Genomic DNA, 22799 nt, shown 5'->3' with positions numbered 1-22799 from the left:
ACAGAGCTCCAAAAATCTTCCATTCTACAGTCCAGAGATGTTATATAAACATAGCCTTAGGGATCCCTGGGTGGCGCAGCGGTTTGGCGCCTGCCTTTGGCCCAGGGCGCGATCCTGGAGACCCGGGATCGAATCCCACGTCGGGCTCCCAGTGCATGGAGCCTGCTTCTCCCTCTGCCTGTCTCTCTCTCTCTCTCTCTCTCTCTCTCTGTGTGTGTGTGTGTGTGACTGTCATAAATAAAGAAAAAAATAAAAAAACATAGCCTTAAACTTGTAGACTTTTATTTTTACTAAAAGATCATTCCTGTTGTTTTGAAACCACATCTCATTTCTAAACAGTGGGCATCATCTTTGCATTAACAGATACTGTGTTTTAGGCATTGTGCTGGATGCGTGGGTAGAATAGACCTATATATTCTCTGCTGTCAGAGAGTCTGGTAGAGGGTTTGTATGCATTAATTATGATACGTCGTGGTCAGTGCTTTGAAACAGTACACGAGAAGGACACAACCCAAGTTTGAGGGATCCCAGCTAAATTCTTGGAGCAATGAATGACAAAGCTAAGAAAAATGAGTAATTGATGAGTCCTGAATACTAGCCTTTCTCTCCAGTTACACTGTCAACTCTTAAAGGGCAGATTTTTTTCACTTTTGTGTTCTACAAAGTCCTAGACAATAATGCTCAAATTTTTCTCATTCTAAAAATTAAACCTTAACCTGGAATATTGTGATAATTTTAATTTGTATTAGATGCTTTGAGGATATAAAGGTACTGCATCCTCATCTTCCCTTGGGTGCCAAATAGAAAATACCCTTCCTTTGATAATATATGTGGGCTATTTGCATAATGTTACCTAAACTTTCCCTCTTCCCCTGTCTCAACAAACTGGTTTTTGTTCATCCTTTTCTCCTTTGCTGTATGTCCAAGGATAGTGGAGTAGTAATTCCTAGCACACTTGGTTTTAAATTTATGTCCCTTTGGCATTTAAGAATTTATAGTAGTTTGTATTATATTTAGTAAGGTGCTTCTCAGTCATATCTGCCATATAGGCCTTAATCCTAAGGTTCTTTACAGCAAAAAGACTTTGTTACCTTTATGGGTGAAGGAATCAATCAATCAATCATTGTGTTCAAGAGTTTCATTATATACTTGTATGCCTGGATTGTCCACTGAAAAATCAGCTTTTGAGAAAGTCAAGGATAGCTTCTCTGTTGAGATACACGGAATGCTGATTGTGCAACATTGGGAAATTGGTGTGGTTTTCCCATGGTGGTGTTCTGATAACCACGTAATTGTAGTATAACCTCTGGGCACTCTTTTAGAATATAGAATTCCAAAAGAAAAAGTTTGACTTTCATTTTTCATGTAAAAACAATCAAGTTCAATTCCTTAAGCTCCCTGAAATATATAGTGTTTCCCCTTTCTACTAATAAACCCTAAGGATTGAGGTAATACCTAAACTGACAATTGGTTTTTAACTGAGAATATTTTAATTTTATTTAAAAATAATTAAATTATATCACTTGTTCTGGCTTCACTCAGAGTATGTACATATATACCAATATTCTAATAATGTCTGTTTCAGGTATAATGTTAATCTGTGCCATCTTGTTTAAAATTTTTATTTGGGAATATATATTCACAAGTTGCAAAATACCCACAAGGAGTCCCTGTACACTCTTCCATTTCCTTCAGTGGTAACATCTTGCATATAGTACAATATGAAATCTAGAAAGTTGATGCTGGTACAATCCAGAGTTTATTCAGATTTCACCAATTTTACACATTCATTGTGTGTTAATACAGTTCATGTAATTTTATCATACATAGGTTTGTGCAACTACCACAATCAAGATACAGAATTGTTTCATCAAAAGGCTGTCTTTATACCTACATTCCCTTTGTTCCCTTCATTTCTAACACCTGGCAACCACTAATCTGTTTTCTATCTAATGTTATTTTAAGAATATTACATAGAAGGAATCTTATAGTTTGTAACCTTTTAAGATCCCCCCCCCAACATTTCCCTTGAAGTCCATCCAAATATTACATGTATCCAAAGTGTGTTTCTTTTTATTGCTGCATAGTATTCCACGGTATGGATGTTCCAAAGTTTAACCATTCACTATTTGTTTTTTTTTGGGGGGGGGTGGAGTGGGGCAAAGAATATATATATATATATATATATATATATATATATATATATATATATATATTTTTTTTTTTTTATGATAGGAACACAGTGAGAGAGAGAGAGGCAGAGACACAGGCAGAGGGAGAAGCAGGCTCCATGCACCGGGAGCCTGATGTGGGATTCGATCCCGGATCTCCAGGATCGCGCCCTGGGCCAAAGGCAGGCGCCAAACCGCTGCGCCACCCAGGGATCCCTGGGGCAAAGAATATTAAGCAGACTCCATGCCCAGCTTGTGAGCCTGGCTTGGGGCTCCATCTCGTATCCCTGAGATCATGACCTGAGCCAAATCGGATATTTAACCAACTGAGCCACCCAGGTGCCCCTAACCAGTTTTTCACTCTTTGAAGGGCGTGTGGGTTATTTCTAGTTTGAGGCTGTTAAATATGAAGCTGCTATATGTAACTTGTGTACAGCTTTTTATGTGCACATTTTTATTTCTCAGGGATGTGTCCAAGAGTATAAATGCTGGGTTGCATGGTAAGTGCATGTTCAATTTTATAAGAAATTGCTAAAATATTTTCCAGTGACTACCATTTTTTTATCCCACCAATAATGTAGTGATCTAATTTTTCTTGCATCCTTGTCAGCATCAGGTAATTTTCTAAAAATTTAGTTGACAGAAAATGTTACAGTAGTTTCAGCTGTTGGTGATGTTTATATTAGCCATTTGGGTAGTGATACTTAATTTTTTTAAAAAATGATTTTATTTATTCATGAGAGACAGAGAAAGGGAGAGGCACAGACATAGGCAGAGGGAGAAGCAGGCTCCATGCAGGGAGCCCGATGTGGGACCTGATCCTGGGACTCTGAGATCACACCCTGAGCCAAAGGCAGATGCTCAACTGCTGAGTCACTAGGTGTCCCTTCATTATGGTTTTAACTTGAATTTTCCTAATAGCTAATGAAACATTTTGTTGAATATATTTTCATATGATTATTAGGCATCTACATGTTTTTTATGGTTTTTGCCCCTTTTATAACTGATTTGGTTTTCTTGCTTTGAGCTTTGAGAATTTATGTACTTGACCCCTGAACAACACGAGTTTCAACTGCACAGAGTCAACTGTATAATCTGGTCCTTTTTCAGGTAAGTAGTTTGCATATATTTTATTTTCTATAGCTTACTTTTTCTAACCCTGTAACAGGGTCTTTGCTGGTGCAAAAATTTTTACTTTTTTTTTTTAAAGATTATATATATATATATATTGCTAAATAATAAAGAGAATCTTATTTAGAAATGTGGAGATAACCCCCAAATGAATTCTAAACAGGAGTGTTTAAAATTTGTCCCACGGGAGCAAGACTATAGGTGAGGAGGGGTGGGGCAGGGAACTCTCATTTTCCACTGTAAGGTCTTTGGTATTGTTTGATTAAGATCAATTTGCATTTGCATACATTACTAATTAAAGTCTTTAATGAGGAATTTCTCAGATAAGCAGTTTATAAGACTGTGGAACATAATGGCATAAAAAGTTAGAAGATATAAGGCAAACTGGTGCTGAAGTCATCGCTGGGTCTTTGGAGAACAAATTGTTTCATTTTCTCCATTTTTAAGAGTTTATTTACTTATTTAGAGAGAAAGCATGCACAAGCAGGGGGAGAGGCAGAAGGAGAGGGAGAGAGAATCTCAAGCAGACTCCCAGCTGAGTGCAGAGCCCAATGCCAGACTAGATCCCAGGACCCTAAGTTAATGACCGGAGCTGAAGAGTCAAGAGTCAGCCGCTTTTTTTTTTTTAAGATTTTATTTATTTATTCATGATAGACATAGAGAGAGAGGCAGAGACACAGGAGGAGGGTGAAGCAGGCTCCATGCCAGGAGCCTGATGCGGGACTCGATCCCGGGGCTCCAGGATCACGCCCTGGGCCAAAGGCAGGCACCAAACCGCTGAGCCACCCAGGGATCCCCAAAAGTTTTTACTTCTAATGAGTTCTGGTTTATCAGTTTTTCATTTTATGGGTCATGTATTTACTGTCAGGTGTGAAAGTTTTGTTTAGCCCTATCTAATGGTACTAAAGATTTTTAAATTTTTTTGAAAACCTTTGCAGTTTTCTTAATTTAAGTTCATGTTTTTACCTGTTTATTCCAATTGCTATAGACTATTTAAAATGCTGTCTTTTCTGTATTGCTTTTGCACCTTTGTCAAAAACCATACGGTCTTGTTTGGTGTATTTCTGGAATCCCTGTTCCATTATATATCTGTCCCTCTACCAGTGTCACATAGTGTTGATTACTGTAGACTTTATTCTTTTTAAAAATTGTCCATCCTTTTGTCCTGTTCTTAGTCTTTTGCCTTTCCATATACATTTTAGAGTAAGCTTGTCTCTGTCTGCAAAAAAAATCTTGCTGGGTTGCCTGGGTAGATGAGTCAGTTAAGCGTCTGACTCTTGATTTCGACTCGGGGCAAAATCTCAGGGTTGTGAGATTGAGCACTACAGGGGCCTCTGTGCTCAGTGGAGAGTCTGCTTGAGATTCTCTTCCTCTCTCTCTGCCCCAGCACTTTCTCTCTTTAAAATAAATCTTAAAAAGAAACCTTGCTGGATTTTGATTGGAATTATGTTAAATTTATAGATTTAGAAAGAATTGACCTTCCAATCCATGGCACATGGTACATTTCTCCACTTATTTGGGTCTTTAATCTTACCAACTTTTTCTAATTTTCAGCATACAGATCTTGGACATGTTTTGTTAGAGTTATACCTAAGTATGTCATTTTCTTTGGAGTGATTGTCAATGGTATTGTGGTTTTTTGTTTCCAATTTGGTTTTGAATAACAGGCAAGAATTCAGCAAAATGGAACTCTTAACTGTGTCTTTTTAACTGTGGCCTTAAAGCTTCTCCTACAAATAGTATTACTAGTTGTTTTTAGAATTGAAGCAAGGGTAGAAAGGTTAGGTTTATTAGTCCCTCCTCCCACTTGATATCCAATATAGAAATAAACTCTTGGATATTTGATAATTATTGCACTTGACAACTGCCAGGATTCAGGAGTAGTTTCTTTATATAGAAGGGAGTTCATGTTGGATAACAGATTCTCTTTGATCATTTTGCTGTTGACTCATGGACATTGAAGACCTCCAAATTTTTCCCTGCTTGGCATTTTCTCGCCTTTTTCTTTCAGATACAAGGATCCAAAGTCCCACCTCAACGTGCTTTCATGTAATATCATGTTAGGTCTGGATTCTTTATTCTGTACGTTTTTCCCAGCAGACATTACATGTAACATAGCTCTAGCTTCTGATGACACAAACATTCCAGAAACCCAGACACCTGAAAGTGATGGGAATGCAGAAGCAGAAAGGTGCGTAAGGAATTCTAACAGCTTGTGGGAGGAGAGTGTCTTGTCTGGATGGTATGAAGGAACTGACCAGTAACAACCTCCACCAAGCACAGGACTCTCTCATATGTGATTTTAACCAAGTTTTAAGATACTATCTAAAATATTTCTACAGATAAATGGGCTCAAAGGAATTTTGATTTTCCAGTATCACCCAAGATAACACTAGAATCCCAAGTTGCATTGGTTAAAAATTAAGATTCTAGAGGCATGTTACAGACTAAACAATTTCTGGGGTGGGGTTAGAGGAGTGGAACAAGCTCTTTAGGGGCTTATTGAGCATTCCAATTTTCAGAAGTAATCTTTGCCTCATTTTTTTCCCCTCTACATTCTGAACACCGTATTATTAAAATGCATGTTTGGGCAACAGATGAATAAGAACACATGTAAAGAGAACTCCAATGCAAGGTAAAATGATAGACAATAAGCACAGAGAACTATGGGTTTTCAAATGGAAGCAAAAGCACACATGGCTAAGATAAGATCAATGAAGGTTTTAAAGATTAGACAGCATTTACAATGACTGGTAGATTAACAAGACTTTCTTTGTGATTTTTATTATATATATTCAGAACAGTATTCATTGCTCATTTAATATGGCCATTCAGAACTCTAAAGCAATTTGAGCAACACTGATGTGATATTTAAAATGAAAAGTTATTACATGCTGAGTCATTTTTTAAAGAAATTTAAGATAAAGAATTATTTGGGGATGCTTATAATTCTATGTATTCGATTTGTTAATTTTAAGACATAATAGCAATGCTTACGAAGGATAAACATACTTAACATAAAATTACATTTCAGTTTGTAATTTATTTCCATGCTGTTTTCAACCATTATTTACCTTCTTTACCTTAACATTCACATCAAAGAATAGACATCATTAACAACCCAAAAGCAAATTAGTAAAATCCTAGGCTTGAAATATTGTATTTTAAGAGTTTATGTAACTAAAAACCAAAGACAAAATCAGCCATTAAGTGGTAAGTAGATTAATTTTAGCACAATTTTACTTTCAAAATTGAATACTGGCATTTAAAAAGCCATGAAGCAGATTAATATCTTTAGAAATATTAAAGAATTTAGTTCTTTGCTAATTATGTTTTTGCTTAATACAAGTAACATTCTTCGCATTCCCACTCTTCATTTTGTGCCTAGAAAAATAAAATTGTCCTCAATATTCCTAAATTCTTTGTTTTCCATATAAGGCCATTATAAGGTAAGACATTACTGAATCACAAGTTTAAAATCAGTGGCATAAATCATCTGTAGATAAAGTAATGAATTCATTGGTAAGGAATCAGTACAGTACAGTAACCAGCCAGAGGTAGAATTCTTAATCACAGTTTTTTAGAAAAGATGCAGTAGTTTATATTTGTACTGTTTTATTCTAGTATGGCAAGTTTGCTTCTCATGATTAGTTTAACAGGAGGAGGCAGGGGAAGGTCTCTTCATAGGCGATTATTGGTCCTTATAATGAATGCATATATTATAGGCACTCCTGGACACTTAAACATTTTCTTGGCCAGTTAAGGTAATCACTTATATATGGCATTCACGTCAGTTTTAAAGAGCTTCAGAGTAGGGATATCTAACCTTTGTTTTCCCAAGGGTATAAGGAGGAGGGAAATCTCTTTTGTACCACTCTGACTGTAAATTAATAAATGAAACCATTCTCTCAGTATCATTGCTTATTAAGAATTCCAGCAGTACTAATGTACAGAGGGGTTCTATGCTCAAATTTTTAAGTTGTTTCTAACTCATATTTGTCTTAATATTACAAATGTGTATAACCTAAAAATTTTATTTAATTCATGATGTAGCTAAAAACCTAAAAATTTTATTTAATTCATGATGTAGCTAAATTACTAGTAATTCATGATGTAGCTAAATTACTAGTATTTGAAATTAATACTCCACAGACTGCAATAAGTAAGGATGGCACAGACTTTACACAGGGTTATTCACATATTGACTTTATATTTGGGGTTCTGTGGGTTTTCAATACTTACTTGAATGTCAATAAATAAAGTGATTAGAAAGGTCATTTAATGAAAGTTATAATAACAATTGTAAAGTATGTACCCAGTGCTAAACCTTACAGTAGAGTTTGTTTTATAAAATGTACCTGAATACTTAATAAAAGACAATTCAAAACAGAATAAAACTACAAAAAATAAAATCCTAGCCAAGTACAGTTTCTTCAATTATCTAGAATTTAGTCTCATGATATTAGGATTGGGTCATTATTATGAATCAATCAGATTCCAGATACTTAGAGTTTATTAAGTGAACTTAATTTTGATCAGATATTCTCAGGTTTACCTTAATTCTTCTTTATTGCTTTTGTTAGTTTTTTGTTCTTGTTGATTTTGAGAACTCAGAAAAGGAGATACTTATTTATGTAAAGCCCAGATTTTTAAGCAATATTTTCTTCACAACTGCTGGTAATGTATTATCCAAGTCAGTAATGATGTTAAAACTAACATAACAAAAAAAACAAAAACAAAAACAAAACAAAACAAAAAACTAACATAACACTGCTGATAGGTAATATAAAAATAAAATTATTTTCCCTCACATTTAATTTCAAAATTCTACATCTTACTTAAGGACTAGACAAAATGTGTCCTTATGGAACCTGAACAACCTTTAGCTATTTAATTTCAAAGAGAAAATCTGTTGAATTATAGTAACAATTAAGCATTTTTAAGAATTATCAAAATGTTGGCCTTTGGGGAATCTAAGCTAAGTATATAATACTTTTTGCTAATATTTTAAACTGAAATATATTTGGTTATAGAAATCTCACAAATCTGTTTTTCACAGCTATGCTTCTATTTACATAACAGGAGAGATACATATGTAAAAAGAAAATAAAAGTTGAGTTTTTGTCTTCTGAAGATATATCCAATCCATGATTAGGTAATTCCCAGAGGATTTGGAACTTAATATATTGAAAAATTATACAATAAATTTATAATTGCCACCTTTACAAAGAAACTTCTAGGTAAGAGAATCTTTTAAAAACATTATTGCATTTAGGGCCAAAGTTCATTTATTTAAATCACCTATGACAGCTGGAAAATTTTTTCAAACTTAGGAAAATGCTGATTAATATGGTTTCATTCAATTATACCTATGTTCTGCAAAATATCTCTGTTATACACTTAAGTACAACTGAAGCAATAAGATTACTTGCACAGACGAAAGCGAAGACTCCTTTCACCTTAAAATTATACTTGTTTCACACTGTGGTAATGCCTGAAAACATTTTTAGAAAAGACTATTGGTCTTGATTGTAACAGTGTATTGCATTTTTCTGTCTCTCTTTTTTTTTTCAATGTTAAGTACTTTAAAGTTTTAAGTTCTACTTTTCCTCTTATCTTCAAATAGACTCTTTAGCATATAAACTTGAATGGCTGACACCACCACCATTACCACTAAGTTAACCATAGACCAGAAGTTGACTCTATCAAAGTTGCTTTCTTGTATGTTTCGATCACGGGCTTCAAATGCTCTAAGCAGAGTCTGGATATGGCCACTTTTGCTTAGTCTGGCCTTGATACTGTTGATGGATTCCTGGAGACAAATAAAATAATTTTACTATAAAAGAATGCTCAGTAATTTTAAGTTAATTTAAACATGTGACTCACAGTACCCAGATATTCATATTAGTTTTATATTCAAACACAATTTTAATTAAGGGACAAGAACTACTTGGATTACCTAAAAATCTTCTGTAGGTTTATGTAATAGTTCTCCTGATATATTTAAATTGTTTACAAATAGTTACTTGACAGTTGCAAATAGTTACCTTTAACAGGAGCAAAGCTAATGTAAATTGAAAATAATATGAAAATATATTTCAGTGGCATAGTGTCAGGAATTTTATATATATATTATCTTTCTTAGCCCTCACAACCATAAGAAAAAGACTTTAAAAAGTTTTAAAAAGGGGATCCCTGGGTGGCTCAGCGGTTTAGCGCCCAGGGTGTGATCCTGGAGTCCCGGGATTGAGTCCCGCATCGAGCTCCCTGCATGGAGCCTGCTTCTCCCTCTGCCTGTGTCTCTGCCTCTCTCTCTGTGTCTCTCATGAATAAATAAATAAAATCTTAAAAAAATAAATAAATAAAAAGTTTTAAAAAACCAGATAAACCCTGATAACAGCTTCTAGGTATTTATCTTTATATATAATGCATTGTGTTTATTTTCTTTGAATATTATCACTCTTGTCCAATTTAGTGTATAACAAAACAGCTAACTTTTTTATGTCAGAAAATAATAGTGAAATTAGAAAATATTCCAATTTCTGATATGCATATTATCCAAAAGTATAATCTATTTTTAATATGAAAATGTTCAAAGATTATATTTATAAAACACTCTAACTTGTACATCTTCTGAAAAATCTATTTTTATAGTAAGGTCCTGGAGAGAGAAGTGATTTGAAAACTATAAAAGGGCTATAAGAATATAAGTTAAAAATAAGTTGAGATTTAAAATAATGTCAAAGTACAGCTGACCCTTGAACAACATAGGGGTTAGAGGTGCTAATGCCCTGCATGGTTAAAAATCCACGTAAAATCGTTGATTCCTGAAAAACTTTACTAATAGTTTACTGTTGACCAGAAGCCTTTCATAAACAACCAACACACATTTTGTGTTATATGTATTATATATTGTATTCTTACAATAAAGTAAGCTAGAGAAATGAGACTGTTACTAAGAAAATCATAAGGAAGAGAAAATACATCTACAGTACTTTATTACATTTACTGAAAAAATCTGTGTATAAGTAGACCTGCATAGTTCAATCACACATTGTTCTGGGGTCAACTGTATTTATGGCAAAAACAAGAAAATACTAGAAACATATTTTCCTGGATTTTCTTACTTAAAATCCTTATTTAAGCAAAAACTATACTCAAAATTTCAGACTGTTCTACTAAACCTACAAAACTACAAAGTGTAATATTTGTTATTTGGACTTATTTGTAAAGCAACAGTAACCTAGTAAATGCAAATATTTTCTAGAAAAATAAGGAATTCAGATTCCCAAATAAAAAGATCATGCATAGTTCTTTTCAATATTACAGCAATGACAGTCAAATACAAAATTATTTATAAAAGTTTGCTGTTATGATGCAAAATTTTGGGGAAATGAAGCTCTTCAGGGATACCTGAGTGGCTTAGCATTTGAGCTGCCTTTGGCTTAGGTTGTGATCCCGGAGTCCTGGGATCAAGTCCTGCATTGGGCTCCCCACAGGGACCTGCTTCTCCCTTTGCCTATGTGTTTCATGAATAAATAAGTAAAATAAAAGAAGGAAATAAAACTCTTGAAAAACATTTTCTTTAAAAAGAAATATATTTCTTATATCCAAATATTTAAGCCATATTTAAATCTGGCTCATTTTTTTAACCATGTAAATGAATTAAATCTCTTGAGAATTTATAAGTACTAGTGTTTTACTCTTGCTGGCAAAATAAATTTAAAATGGAAGAATAAGTTAATATGACTGAAATTTAAAAGATACATACATTGGAAATTACGGTGAGATTAAAAACTGTCATGTAAAAATTCATACTAATCAAACTTAATCCTTTCAGTTTTGTATAGTAGTACCAGTGGAAAAGGTAAGAAAACTAACATTTATTGTGTTACACACTGTTTATTTAATTTTTTTATTTTTTATTTTTTAAGATTTTATTTATTTATTCATGCGAGAGACAGAGAGAGAGAAGCAGAGGGAGAAGCAGGCTCCATGGAGGGAGCCCGATATGGGACTCCATTCCAGGACCACGGGATCATGCTCTGAGCCAAAGGCAGACACTCAACCACTGAGCATCCCTAGACACTGAATAAACCTCAAGTGATCAAAATACGTTATTTTAGAAAAGTTCAGGTTATAAGAGTATTAGAGATTACAATTTTAATTTGCAATGACCATATTATTTCTTCTGCAGGAATTTCTATAATACAGCTATAAATGCTATTTACAAATACCACTCAGTAAATTCTATCATTTGATTACATCTACCTGTGGCTGAAGGGTAATGACCTTTTCCCCACTCACCAGTATTATTATAAACAAATAAGTTCTTACACATGCACATTTCATTATGCACATTAACGATAAAGTATAAAGCAATTCAAACAAGTCATATTCTAAAAGTTTTTACTCCTGAATGTAGTCATAGTTTCTGATAACTGCTAGGTCTGGTCTGAGTAAATAGTGTTCCCAAATTAGTCATGTAATATCCAATTTCATGTTATAAAAACTATGCTGTGGGAAAAATGCCTATACATCATCTTAAGTGTTAACTGCTCCCTTTTTTCTATGAGCAAGCATGCTATAGATTATTACATTAATCTCCCCAAGCCAAAATTTTGTCATTGGAAAAATGGAAATAATCCTCACAGAGTTAAGTAAAGATTACATGAGATAATGCAGAGAAAATGCTCATTTCAGTGCCTGACACAGTCATATCTCTGGATAATTTTTATTTATTAAAAGACCATACTGACCAGAATGTCTTCCAGTTTCATGTCCAACATGTCTGTGCCAGTAATATATTTCTTCCAGTCCTCTTGCTCTTGCTCCTGTTCTCCCATATTATCCAGGATTAATTCAAAGAAAATCACCTTCTCAGAAATGGTGCTGAATGTATTATCAAAGCAGAACATGTAGTCACCATCTTCAGTCTCTACCCTGCATTAAAAAAAGTGTATGTCTTTATCTGTACTTCTCTTTGGGATCAAAGGAAAAACTGTAAGAGAAGAAATAACATGGTTTTTAGTGACTGAACATTTTGCTGATATAAAGACTTCCTTAGTATTGAAAGATTATTTCTTGGGAAAGAGGCAACCTGGAAATATATATATAAATAGATAAGTAGTTGCAACTTAGATGTGCTTGGCATTGACTCAGGAAATTTTAGGTCAAGATCTTTTGCCATTTTTTGGAAAAGGATAGGATTAAAAACATTAAAAAAAACATAGATACATGATACCTCACAATGACCTTTAATATTTATACATTATTAACACTAATTTATCATGAGTTCAATTCATAGGCAAATATGACCACAAACATCCCTTTGAGTTTGCTCTCTAAAGTGACTTTTTTTTTTTTTTAAAGCAGTGATAGATTGTTCTAAATGCTTTCTTCCAGGCCTCCTACTGATTAAGAACATCTTCATAACATAGTTCACAAAGGTTAGGGATCAGTTGCTAAAACAAATAGAGCTTTACTCTCACTGGCATTACTTTTACTGAATAAATGCCACTCACATCTAAGTTAAACTTATATCTTGGTCTCATTAGTTTCACATTCAAGATAATTGGCCTGGGCACAGTTAATTTGGCAAAGTGGTTTCCTAATTTATTTGTGGCAACTTTAACAAGCAAAGTACTGCATAGGCTAATGGCATTTATTGCTGACTACAAAAAAGGTTCTAATCAGGTTTTAGTTTTTGTTGTGACTGTTCATAAAAGGTTGGTCTAAATGATTTTGAAGTTTTATCTCCAATACACTGGACTGCTTAAATCGAGGTGGCTTATATTATTTTCTATAGTCTTGTGACTACAACATGTGATCTTTTTAAGCCAATCTTTGCTTCTTTTTTACCCTTATATCCAACTTAAAGAATAAGAAAGAAATGCTCAGCAATTTAATTGGATCTTAACATCTATCCTATAAATAAAAAATAGCCAAGACTTATATACCCCTTCATAATTTACACACTGCTTTCATATATTCTAGTTCCTTTAATCCTTACCATCATATTTGGAAGTAGGTATAATTGACCTTTTCGAGGTAAGTATAAGGTTCACATAAATTAAAATACTTGCCTATGATCACACAGTCTGTCATAGGCATAGATGAAGCTTGGTTTTCTGACTCTCATGTTAATTGATCTTTCTTTTCTATAATACTGCTCAGAGCCTGTCTGCATTCCTTGCAATCTCCTCAGTCATGACCAACCTTTGTCTTGCAGATGTATTTAACCTTTGGAAGAAGCATGAAGAATATACTGGCAAATACAGTGTGGAACAATTTTAAAAGGAAAAAAAAATGTTATAACTATTATATAAAGTTCAATGTTAATCACTTTTAAATTTAACTCTTAATTTTCTTTTTTTTTTTTTTAAGATTTTATTGATTCATTTGAGACAGAGATAGAGAGAGAGAACATGAGCAGGGGTAGAAGCTGAGGGAGAGGGAGAAGCAGACTCCTCGCTGAGCCAGTGGCAGACGTGGGGCTCCAGGACCCCAGGATCATAACTTGAGCAGATGCTTTGAGCCACCCAGGTGCCCCTTAATTTTGTTTAGTCTTAATTTTATTTAACTCAACTTTATTTAGCCATTATTAACCCTGCATTGGATAAAAAGGGGAAGCTTTGTACCTACTCTTTTTATACGTAAAGTACAGATATACATACGGTACAAAAACTGGTTTTAAAATTTCATGGGGTGATGCTAAGGCAGAAAAGTCTGGAAAGGTTGCATGAGGACAAAAGTAAAAAATGAAAAGTTTGAAAAGCACTGACTCGTGTATGAGCTTCAGCATGTGTATGAAAAAGAAAAGATGTTTTATTAACATAGTCATTTCTATACTAATCTCTTTCTAAATATATGTTAACTGCTTTTAGTAGAAAGGAACTTTATTAGTACAAATGATATAAAATACTATCCAAATAAAAATGGCACAGAGTTCATTTTCCTTTCAAGTAGAATAAAGAGCATAAGTAGTCGGCGGGGGGGGGGGCGGGGGGGGGCATCTGGGTGGCTCAGACGGTTAAACTTCTGCCTTCAGCTCAGGTCATGATCTCCAGGTCCTGGGACTGAGCCCAGAGTAGAGCTCTCTGCTCCATGGGGAGTCTGCTTCTCCCTCTCCCCTCTACTAGTGCGCACACACACACTCTCTCTCTCAAATGAATAAATAAAATCTTAAACAAAAAGAAAAGAAATAGTCCAGAAAGGGTAAGTTATGGTGTGAGTTATGGTTATACTAATTCAGTTGTATAGAAACACACACACACACACACACACACACACACACACACACACACAGACTTCTCATTTCTGGAAGTGCCAGCCAAAGGTATCACTTAAGCTGTTTACAGTTGTTTGGAGACATTTTTACTAACCCTGCCTTCTGGAAGGACACTATTTGTTTTAAGGATTTAAGAAAAAAAACTACTTTGGTGCCATAACACCGAAATAACAGATATTTTAGTTGCCTTTAAAAAGTTAATATAGTTCAAGATAAAATTTTGTTTAAATCTGATTTTTTAGAAAGTAGACTTGTAAATTTGGTGCAGTGATTAAGGGTGAACTGGACAGCCTGATTTTAAATCCTGGCTTTGCTGTTTGCTAGCTGTGTAACTTTTGTTAACTTATTTTAGTGCTCTATGTCTCAATTTCTTTATTGATAAAATGATAATACCATGTACCTCATAGGGCTGTGGTGAATAATAAAAAAATTTAATAAATACAAAGTGCTTAGAACAGTAGCCTGGCACATCAAAAGAACTCAATAAATGTGAACTCTTATAAACTCATTTTTTTCTCCCACTGGTTTAATGAGAGGTAAAGAAAGCAATAAGATACTTTTTTCTCCTTAACAGTTAATATTAAATTATCTCTAAAGGAAAGGAGAAAATTGGAGAAAAAAAAATGACAGAAATTCTACAGATTTTCAATATTCTGAAATTTGAAGAAAAGCTACATTTTTAGTTTCTGTTCATGTAACTATCAAAGAAATATAGCTCCAAGTATATAAACTTTTTAAATTACTGTTTCTCTATTTTATTAATAGTTTATACAAATATTTTTTCTGAGTTCTGCACAGGTAAAATGCCATTTTAAAAAGCACTTTAATAAAAAAATGAATAAGAAATTTAAAAATTTTTAAATAAAAACTTAAAAGAGCCTTTAAAAATTAAAAAACAAAAAAAAATTAAAAAACAAAAAGTTTTAAGTTAAATAAAAAATAAAAATAAAACCCTTGAAAAGAGTATTATTTTTCCTCTCATTCATTCATACATTTACTTAGCATTTACTACCAATTACATGCCAAGTATGCTGGTTAACAAAAACCAATAACTATAATAACTAGTACTTACATAGTGCTATGTGCCAGAGATGTTCTAAGCATCGTATGGTAAAAAAGCAAGAATTCTGATCCATCCTGCTTCCTCCTCTTAATAAATGTGTATCCCTGCAGACTTATTTAACTTCTCTGAGCCTCTTTGTCTGTAAAATGGGAATTGGCGAATCAAAGAATCTCTCATAGTGGGCTGGAATGATTAATTTAGAAGCATATAAAATGCAAAGCCTAGTTTATGGCAAATATTAGACCATATTTGTTTGTCTTCTTCCTGTAAACTCACAGTTGAGTTTTAATGCAATAACATGAGTAAACAAAGTGCTATAGTAAAATAATAGAATGAACAGGGAAACACACTACTGAGATAGGAAAAAAGAGAAATGAGATTAAGAGCATATATAGCCGTTGTCAAACTCTAAACTTTTAACAAGTTATTTTCTTTCTGGTTTCCTATGGTCAGATCTTTTACTATCACATCTTCTAATAATCTAAAAAGAATGAGGTCTGATTTGAAAAAAAAAAAAAACTTTTACATGCACATACCACACATATGCACAAAGATGTACTGTACTTGTTTTTTTAAGAAAGGAAATAGTGAGCAAAGATGAGATAGCCAGCAGCTCAAGAAATTATAGGATGCATACCTGGAACAGGTATGTATACCTTAAAATGGAAAGGTTTTGCTAGTCAGACAGTTTTAAATGTCACAATAGACTGAATGCAACATCTAGGGCATACTCATCTTATTTAACCAAAGCAAAGAAAAAATTTAGTATCAATACAAAATGCCTAAAAAAAAGAGAAAAAAATTAATGGAAAACACTTTAGATTATGATAGACTACTATTGAGGACTGTTTAAAATGTTCATATGGAATCATTTAATACTGATGTTCGCATCAAGTGTGCTAAATTTCCCTACCTTGCAGATAACCCCTTGGTATGACCTCCCCCCTCGCCCCCCCAGGAACTCAACTTAAAGATCACTTACGTGTGAACTCCATCTGATTTTCTTTGTTCAAAAACTAAGGTTCTTCCCTCTGGAGAGGCAAGATGGAAGTCAATATCTAATCCTGCTCCATCTAAAACCTATAGAAAAGCACAAAAGAGAACACATTACAAATTCTGAAAATAAAAAATATATAAAGTAGATCATATGATGAAAAGATTTTTTTCCAAACCTAGAGAGGTAAAGATGCATGTAAGAGCTAGAAAGGAGCAAAAAGATCATCCAATTCAATTCTATTCATTTTCAAACTTTCTTATCAATTCTTGTTGCTATCACCTAAATCTAGGCCTTATAAATATTTTTGAAATAATCTTCCTAAAATGGTGCCTTCACTGAGAAGTCCTGTAGGGTGGAAGAAACACAGATGGGAGTTCAAATAGTAGACCTTTTTACTTAGGCAATTTAGAGCATGCTATGTAACTTTTCTGAGTTTGTTTCCTCTTCAGTAAAATAATTAGCTAGTTCTTAACCTGGAACTCAAAACTTCCATGATTTGACTCCAGTTGACTTCTTCAGTGCATTCACCTATTATTCAGCCATATCAACTGAATATTCCAAGTAGGCTATTTGCTTACTGGCCAGTGAACACAATCTGTTCCTTTACAATCCCAAAATAATGATGATAGCTAACAATTACATTATGTCTCACACATTGTTTAAAGTGCTTTGTGTGGGTTAATTTCCTCACAACAACTCTAAGAGATAGGTCTTATTACTGTTCTCAGTAAAATAAACAGAAAAATCAACAGAACAAACAAAAAAAACAAAAAAAATGAAGACAGAGAAATACTTTTCTCAAGGTAATACAATGAATGGCACTCAAAATTTGAACTCAGCAATTTTCCTCTGATAACTACTCTTTTTTCTTATTTAACACTCCATTTTATTTTTCTTGGTGGTTTTAATGGAATGATATAAAAAATTACCTATTGCTGTGCTCTACTTATCAACAGAAGTAGTTTCAAATAGCTAGGTAAATATACATAATTCTTTTCAAATCCCAATAAAAAAATACATAATGATACAAATAATCCATAACAACACTGGAAATCTAGGAAGACTGTTAACAGGCATGAAGAGTGAGGAATTTCTGGAAGATATTCTAGGCACCAATGACTGAGCAAAGGATGTATCTGGCTACCCATAGCTATCAATCTCAAAATCCTCACTGAAACAGACTAGAGAAGTACATTTGTTGAAATCAATACCCTCTTTTTCATGTTATTGGTTTTATTGAGAGGATCAAATTCTGAAAAAATAGTTAATATAAACAGACTGAAAAATGTTTCCTTGTACATCCTCAGAGAAATTCAAAAATGTATAATTCATAAAAAATGAGGTTGCTGGTATGAAAAATAAGTTAAAAACATAAAAAATGTGTTGCCAAGATAAAGCCTTAATTAATCTAATGACACCAAAATGAATATGGGTAGAGACTAAAAATCAGCGAACTAGAAGGAACCAGGGAATTCTCAGAACAAGTTGAAAAAGTACATGAAAAGTATGAGAACAGCGGTAAGACCCTTTGTGAAGGACAAAGCTAAACATTTCAAATATCTAACAAGCATTTCAAAGAGAACCAAGAGAAATGAAGATAGGAAATCATCAAATAAGGGACAAAAATTCTTGTTTCAAAAGAGAAAAAAAGTCTTTAGACTGGAATGGGCTAATAGATGTGAAGCAGGATAAATGAATAAAGATAAAAATCCTACTGACTTTCCCAAAGGATTTAAAAAGAACAACCTAGAAACTTCCAATGATAATAGAGAACTATAAAATAAGAACTGGGATTGAATGGGATGCCTGGGTGGCTCAGTGGTTGAGCATCTGCCTTTGGCTCAGGTCGTGATCCCGGGGTCCTGGGATCGAGTCCCACATCGGGCTTCCTGCATGGAGCCTGCTTCTCCCTCAGCCTGTCTTTGCTCTCTCTCTCTCTCTGTCTCTCGTGAATAAATCTTAAAAAAAAAAAAATAAAAAGAAAATAAATAATTGGGATTGGAGTCAGAATTCTTAAAACACTAGTTGCAAAAAACCATAATGGAGTCATGTCTTCAATGATCTCAAGTAAAATAAAAAATTGTATCTACCAAAGTAAAAGCAAAAAGTAAAGCCATTTTCAGATGTCCAAGGACTCAAAGCATTTTAATAGAATTACTCAAAATTATCCTCTAAAACCCCGAAAAAAGATACCCATTAAATCAGAAAATAAGAGATCTAACAAAACCAAACAAATGTTTCAGGAAAACAGAAATTAAAAGATATAATTGGTAGTGGCTGTCATGTCATGTATAAAGAAGTTAAAAATGTTATTTTTATCATTTATCTGTGTTCTGGGATGAACACAGAAGATAACTTAAGAATATATAAAACACAATTTTAAGATAGAAAATATTTATTTAAAAAAAACACCATAATCTGAAACTAAACTTCCTGATGATTTCCCTGGAAGATGACAAGTGCCAGCCACTCTCAGGTTCTGTACTATTGTTATAACAGTCTTTCAGTTCCTCAAAGGGTTTCTTCTGTCTTCTTCCTCAGTGCCTTGGCACATGGTATTCTTTTTACCAATCACCTAGTTCTAATCATCCCCTTATGCCTAATAAGACTGATTTTTATACAGATCTGAACTCTACTTCTGGAAAGTCTTCTCTCAAGAAGATGAAAATTAAGTCCTCCTGTTAAATCTTCTCATAGTTGTATATGCCTACCTTCATAGCACTTATTAGAGTTACAATGTTACATTTATTTGTGTAACAATTTGATCACTGTCTTCCACCATACTAGACTGTATGAGAACAAGGACTGTACTTTTACTCACCATTGTATCCGTAACACAGCATAGTGCTCCCACAAATTAAGCACTCAACAATGATTTTAAAAAGTTAATTGAATGATCTAGTTTACTCATAAGATATGCTGATTGACACTTAAAAGTTTTCAAGAACTTAATAAAATGTGAGGCAGGTCAATTATTTTAATAAAAGTGTCCTCTTAAACCTGAAAAGTAAGAAACGGTTAAAAAATTTCAATCTGTCACAGTAATCCAAGGGCAGTGTCTGGAGTGTCTGTTCCCTGACATTTAAAAAGTGACAAAAAGCAGTAAGCTTGTTGTTACTGGAAAATTAATCATGGAGTTGAAAAATGCAAACGAAAAGTTGAGGATTATCTCTTACCTTACAAACCCCTCAATATTATCTAGGACCAGCCATTAAATCATTTTACTTCTCTCCTCAATCAAAACAATTAAGTCGTTTAGAAGGAATGCTTTGGGGGGGAACACTCTCTTTAAGATGGACTAAAGATGGGCAGCCTGGGTGGCTCAGCGGTTTAGCGCTGCCTTTGGCCCAGGGTGTGATGTGATCCTGGAGATCTGGGTCCTATGTCGGGCTCCCTGCATGGAGCCTGCTTCTCCCTCTGCCTGTGTCTCTGTCTCTGTCTCTCTCTCTCATGAATAAATAAATAAAATCTTAAAAAAAAAAAAAAGATTGACTAAAGATGCAGAATATAAAGACAAACCAGGCAAGCTATATTAATTCTAGAAGTGTAAATGTAGAAAAACTAACATTCACTACATATTTACTAGTGTCATTTTTTATCAAATCAGCTCTATGAGGTAATTACTATTATCTATTTTACAAGTGAGAGATGAAGTAACTTGTTCAAATCACATGGTAGTAAGTGACAGGATTTCAACCTAAGCATTTTATCTCTAGAGGTCTCATATAATCATTAAGAGATCAGTAGTTAACATACATTTCCTCCTTAATACCTGGGTAAATACTAAGGAATTTTCAAATAAAATAGTTTTCTTACCTGGATTATTTCACTAACCCCCAGTTGGGTTTCCTTGCCTCTAATTTTGCCCTCCTTAAATCCATTTTCCACACTGTATTCAGTGATCTACCTGAAAGACATTTCTGACTGTTCCATGCTGCTTATATCTTCAGTGGCCCTTGTACAGAACAAGGGCAAAGCAGCCACTCAGTATGGCACACAAAGGCTTAAGATTCATGATCCCGGATCCAGCCTCCTGACCTTTCCAATCCCTTTTACTTCTACTCTCACCCTAGGCTTCATCCGTTTTCAGGTCTAATAAAAATTCAGCACTTGTGTCCACATACTGCCCACCAACAAAACACACTTGGATTTTTAGAACTATTCTTTTTTTTTTCCTTCCCTGAAATGCCCCTCCTTCCTTGCATTCTTGTCTCACTTAAGCATCTTTCCAGATTCAAATTTATTTTCTCCAGGAATCCTGTTCTGAAACACCAGAGAAGTGGCTCTCCTCTAACAGCACTTAACCATACTTTATTGAAATTAGCTATTAGCCAGTATCCCTTAAATAATAAGACCCTTGAAAACAGGGATTTTTTTTTGTCCCTGTTGTAGCTGGTCATCTTATCCGTACCCCCCCACCCCATTACTGGCGCATGGTAACAACTTTTGAACTACATTGGAGATCAAGAAATGTTGCGTTCTAGCCTGTTTTGCTCACTGTCACTTTAGATACTGCCCTCTCTATTGCTTACCTTAAATATCTATAATTCTAAAGTTCCTTCCGATGAAAATTCTACACAACTTTTTTACTTTGCTCTATACGCGACAGTAAATGTTGAAAAAATCCTTTACATCAACTTAAAAAATTACCATCTGATTATAAATCTGTGAAAAAATTAAAAGGTGAACCACACCAACAAATCTTTTTTTTCTTTTTCTTTTTCTTTTTCTAGCACTACCCAGAAACCTCAGAATTAGCTGTGTGGAACTAACAAGATTTCTTCTTAGAAATTACTACCCTCTACCACAATGACTACATAAAATTAGGGCACATCCCTACATAATATTGTGAAGATACTCAAACAATGATATGGGAGAAATGCTTACAAGGATGAATGAAAAGTTATAAAGTTTTAATATACAATTAAATATTGCTTTGGTTGAAAAATCGATAACTGAGAAGGCAATGTATTGGTATACATCAAATACCATCAAGAGCTCCTTTAAAAATATTCCAAAATGGAATTTGGTCACAAGTTCACAATTCAGAAATCCTTAAGCAAAGCAATGACCGTGAAGATTTATAACACCGGAATTGGGCGAGCGTGATAGGGGTAACAAAACAAGTGTCATCATCTCCTCCAATGAAGAAGGAGAACGTGTTTACCAGTCCTGTATTGCGAAATTCCCAGTACTGGGACATGTGCCGGTCAGCAAGGCGATGCGCGAATTGTGGAACAAAGGGGAAGAAGCACCGAGATCGCCAGCGCTGGCCTCTTTCCGACCGGGGCAGAGGGGAGAGGGCGGGTAGTCCGTTCCAGGTCCCGCCTAACTTGTCGGTCCCCGGGCCCAGGCGGGCCGAGCCTCGCGCGCCTGCGCGGAGCCGCCGGCTACCCGGGCGGCGGTCGCCTCTTCACCCCCCGGGCGGTCCGCAAGAAGTTTCCAAGCGGGTGAGAGGCGGAGACCCAGAGTAGCTGGGATAAAGGGAGGAGGCCGGCTCGCCGTCCGCACTTACTTGGTACTCGATCTCCAGCGAGGCCTTCAGGGGCATGGGCTGGTAGAAGCACTCCTTCTGGCCGGCCGGAAGGGTGAACGTGAAGTCGCTGTCCAAGGAGGGCGTGAAGCTGGCCGTCCCCGGCAGCAGCGCTGGGAGCAGACCGGCCAGGAGGAGCACCGGGCAGGGCCGCCAGATGTTGTCGCCCATCCCTTCCGGGGCGATCTCGGGCTGGAAGCGACGCGGGAGGTGTGGGGGGTTCACCCAGGCGCCGCTTTTCCTCCCCCGCGCTCGACTCCTCGTGGTTGGCAGGGAAACCTGGAGCCTGAAGAAACCCCGCGCGGCGGCCGCGACGGCGGCACGGAATCCCTCCGAGCGGGAAACGCCGGCCTCCGCAGGGTAGGGACCGAGGGACGGGGCCAGCAGTCCTTTTCCGCACCCTCCTCGGTCTCGGCCCCCTCAGGCCCCGCGTGCGCGCGCCCCGCCTCACCCCCGGGAGGCCGGTTCCCAGGGCTTCCCTCACACCAACGCACGTCTGAGAAGTAATTGTGGGAAATGTAGTTCCGGGCGAGCGGGCCTGGACGCGCTCGCAGACCACGATCCCCGACAGGCCCCACGCCTCTGGCGTCGCCTCACGCAGAACCTGCGCGCGG

At 35.4% G+C, this 22799-nt stretch overlaps 1 protein-coding gene across 2 annotated transcripts; it reads right to left on the bottom strand.

Annotated features, from left to right (window-relative positions):
• Nucleotides 1–6070: 6070 nt before the first annotated feature.
• TMED5 (transmembrane p24 trafficking protein 5) lies at nucleotides 6071–22786 on the bottom strand. Of its 2 annotated transcripts, XM_025996519.2 has the most exons (6): nucleotides 22168–22578; nucleotides 16638–16735; nucleotides 12062–12245; nucleotides 9917–9963; nucleotides 9262–9269; nucleotides 6071–9114 (listed from the first exon to the last, which is right to left on the bottom strand). In XM_025996519.2, exons 1-6 carry the CDS (start codon nucleotides 22354–22356, stop codon nucleotides 9053–9055), a joined length of 588 nt encoding a protein of 195 aa, XP_025852304.1. In that variant the 5' UTR covers nucleotides 22357–22578; the 3' UTR covers nucleotides 6071–9052. The 2 variants fall into 2 exon arrangements, with proteins under 2 accessions (XP_025852304.1, XP_025852303.1); XM_025996518.2 differs by lacking the exons at nucleotides 9262–9269; nucleotides 9917–9963 and having other exon boundaries at nucleotides 22168–22786.
• Between the last annotated feature and the right edge of the window lie 13 nt (nucleotides 22787–22799).

This window comes from Vulpes vulpes, chromosome 3 (genome assembly GCF_048418805.1).
Source record: "Vulpes vulpes isolate BD-2025 chromosome 3, VulVul3, whole genome shotgun sequence".
NCBI classification, from domain to species: domain Eukaryota; kingdom Metazoa; phylum Chordata; class Mammalia; order Carnivora; family Canidae; genus Vulpes; species Vulpes vulpes.
The sequence above is the reverse complement of the archived record's forward strand: the minus strand, read 5'-3'. Positions and strand labels throughout refer to the sequence as shown.

Bases quoted from the DNA above. Each gene is read 5' to 3' on its own strand.
- TMED5 (XM_025996518.2), bottom strand. From the start codon at position 22,356: ATGGGCGACAACATCTGGCGGCCCTGCCCGGTGCTCCTCCTGGCCGGT. The intron at 16,736-22,167 runs GTAAGTGCGGAC...GCTTTTCTATAG, and splicing joins CGCTGGAGATCGAGTACCAA to GTTTTAGATGGAGCAGGATT. The intron at 12,246-16,637 runs GTAAGTGATCTT...TTTTTAATGCAG, and splicing joins AAATCAGATGGAGTTCACAC to GGTAGAGACTGAAGATGGTG.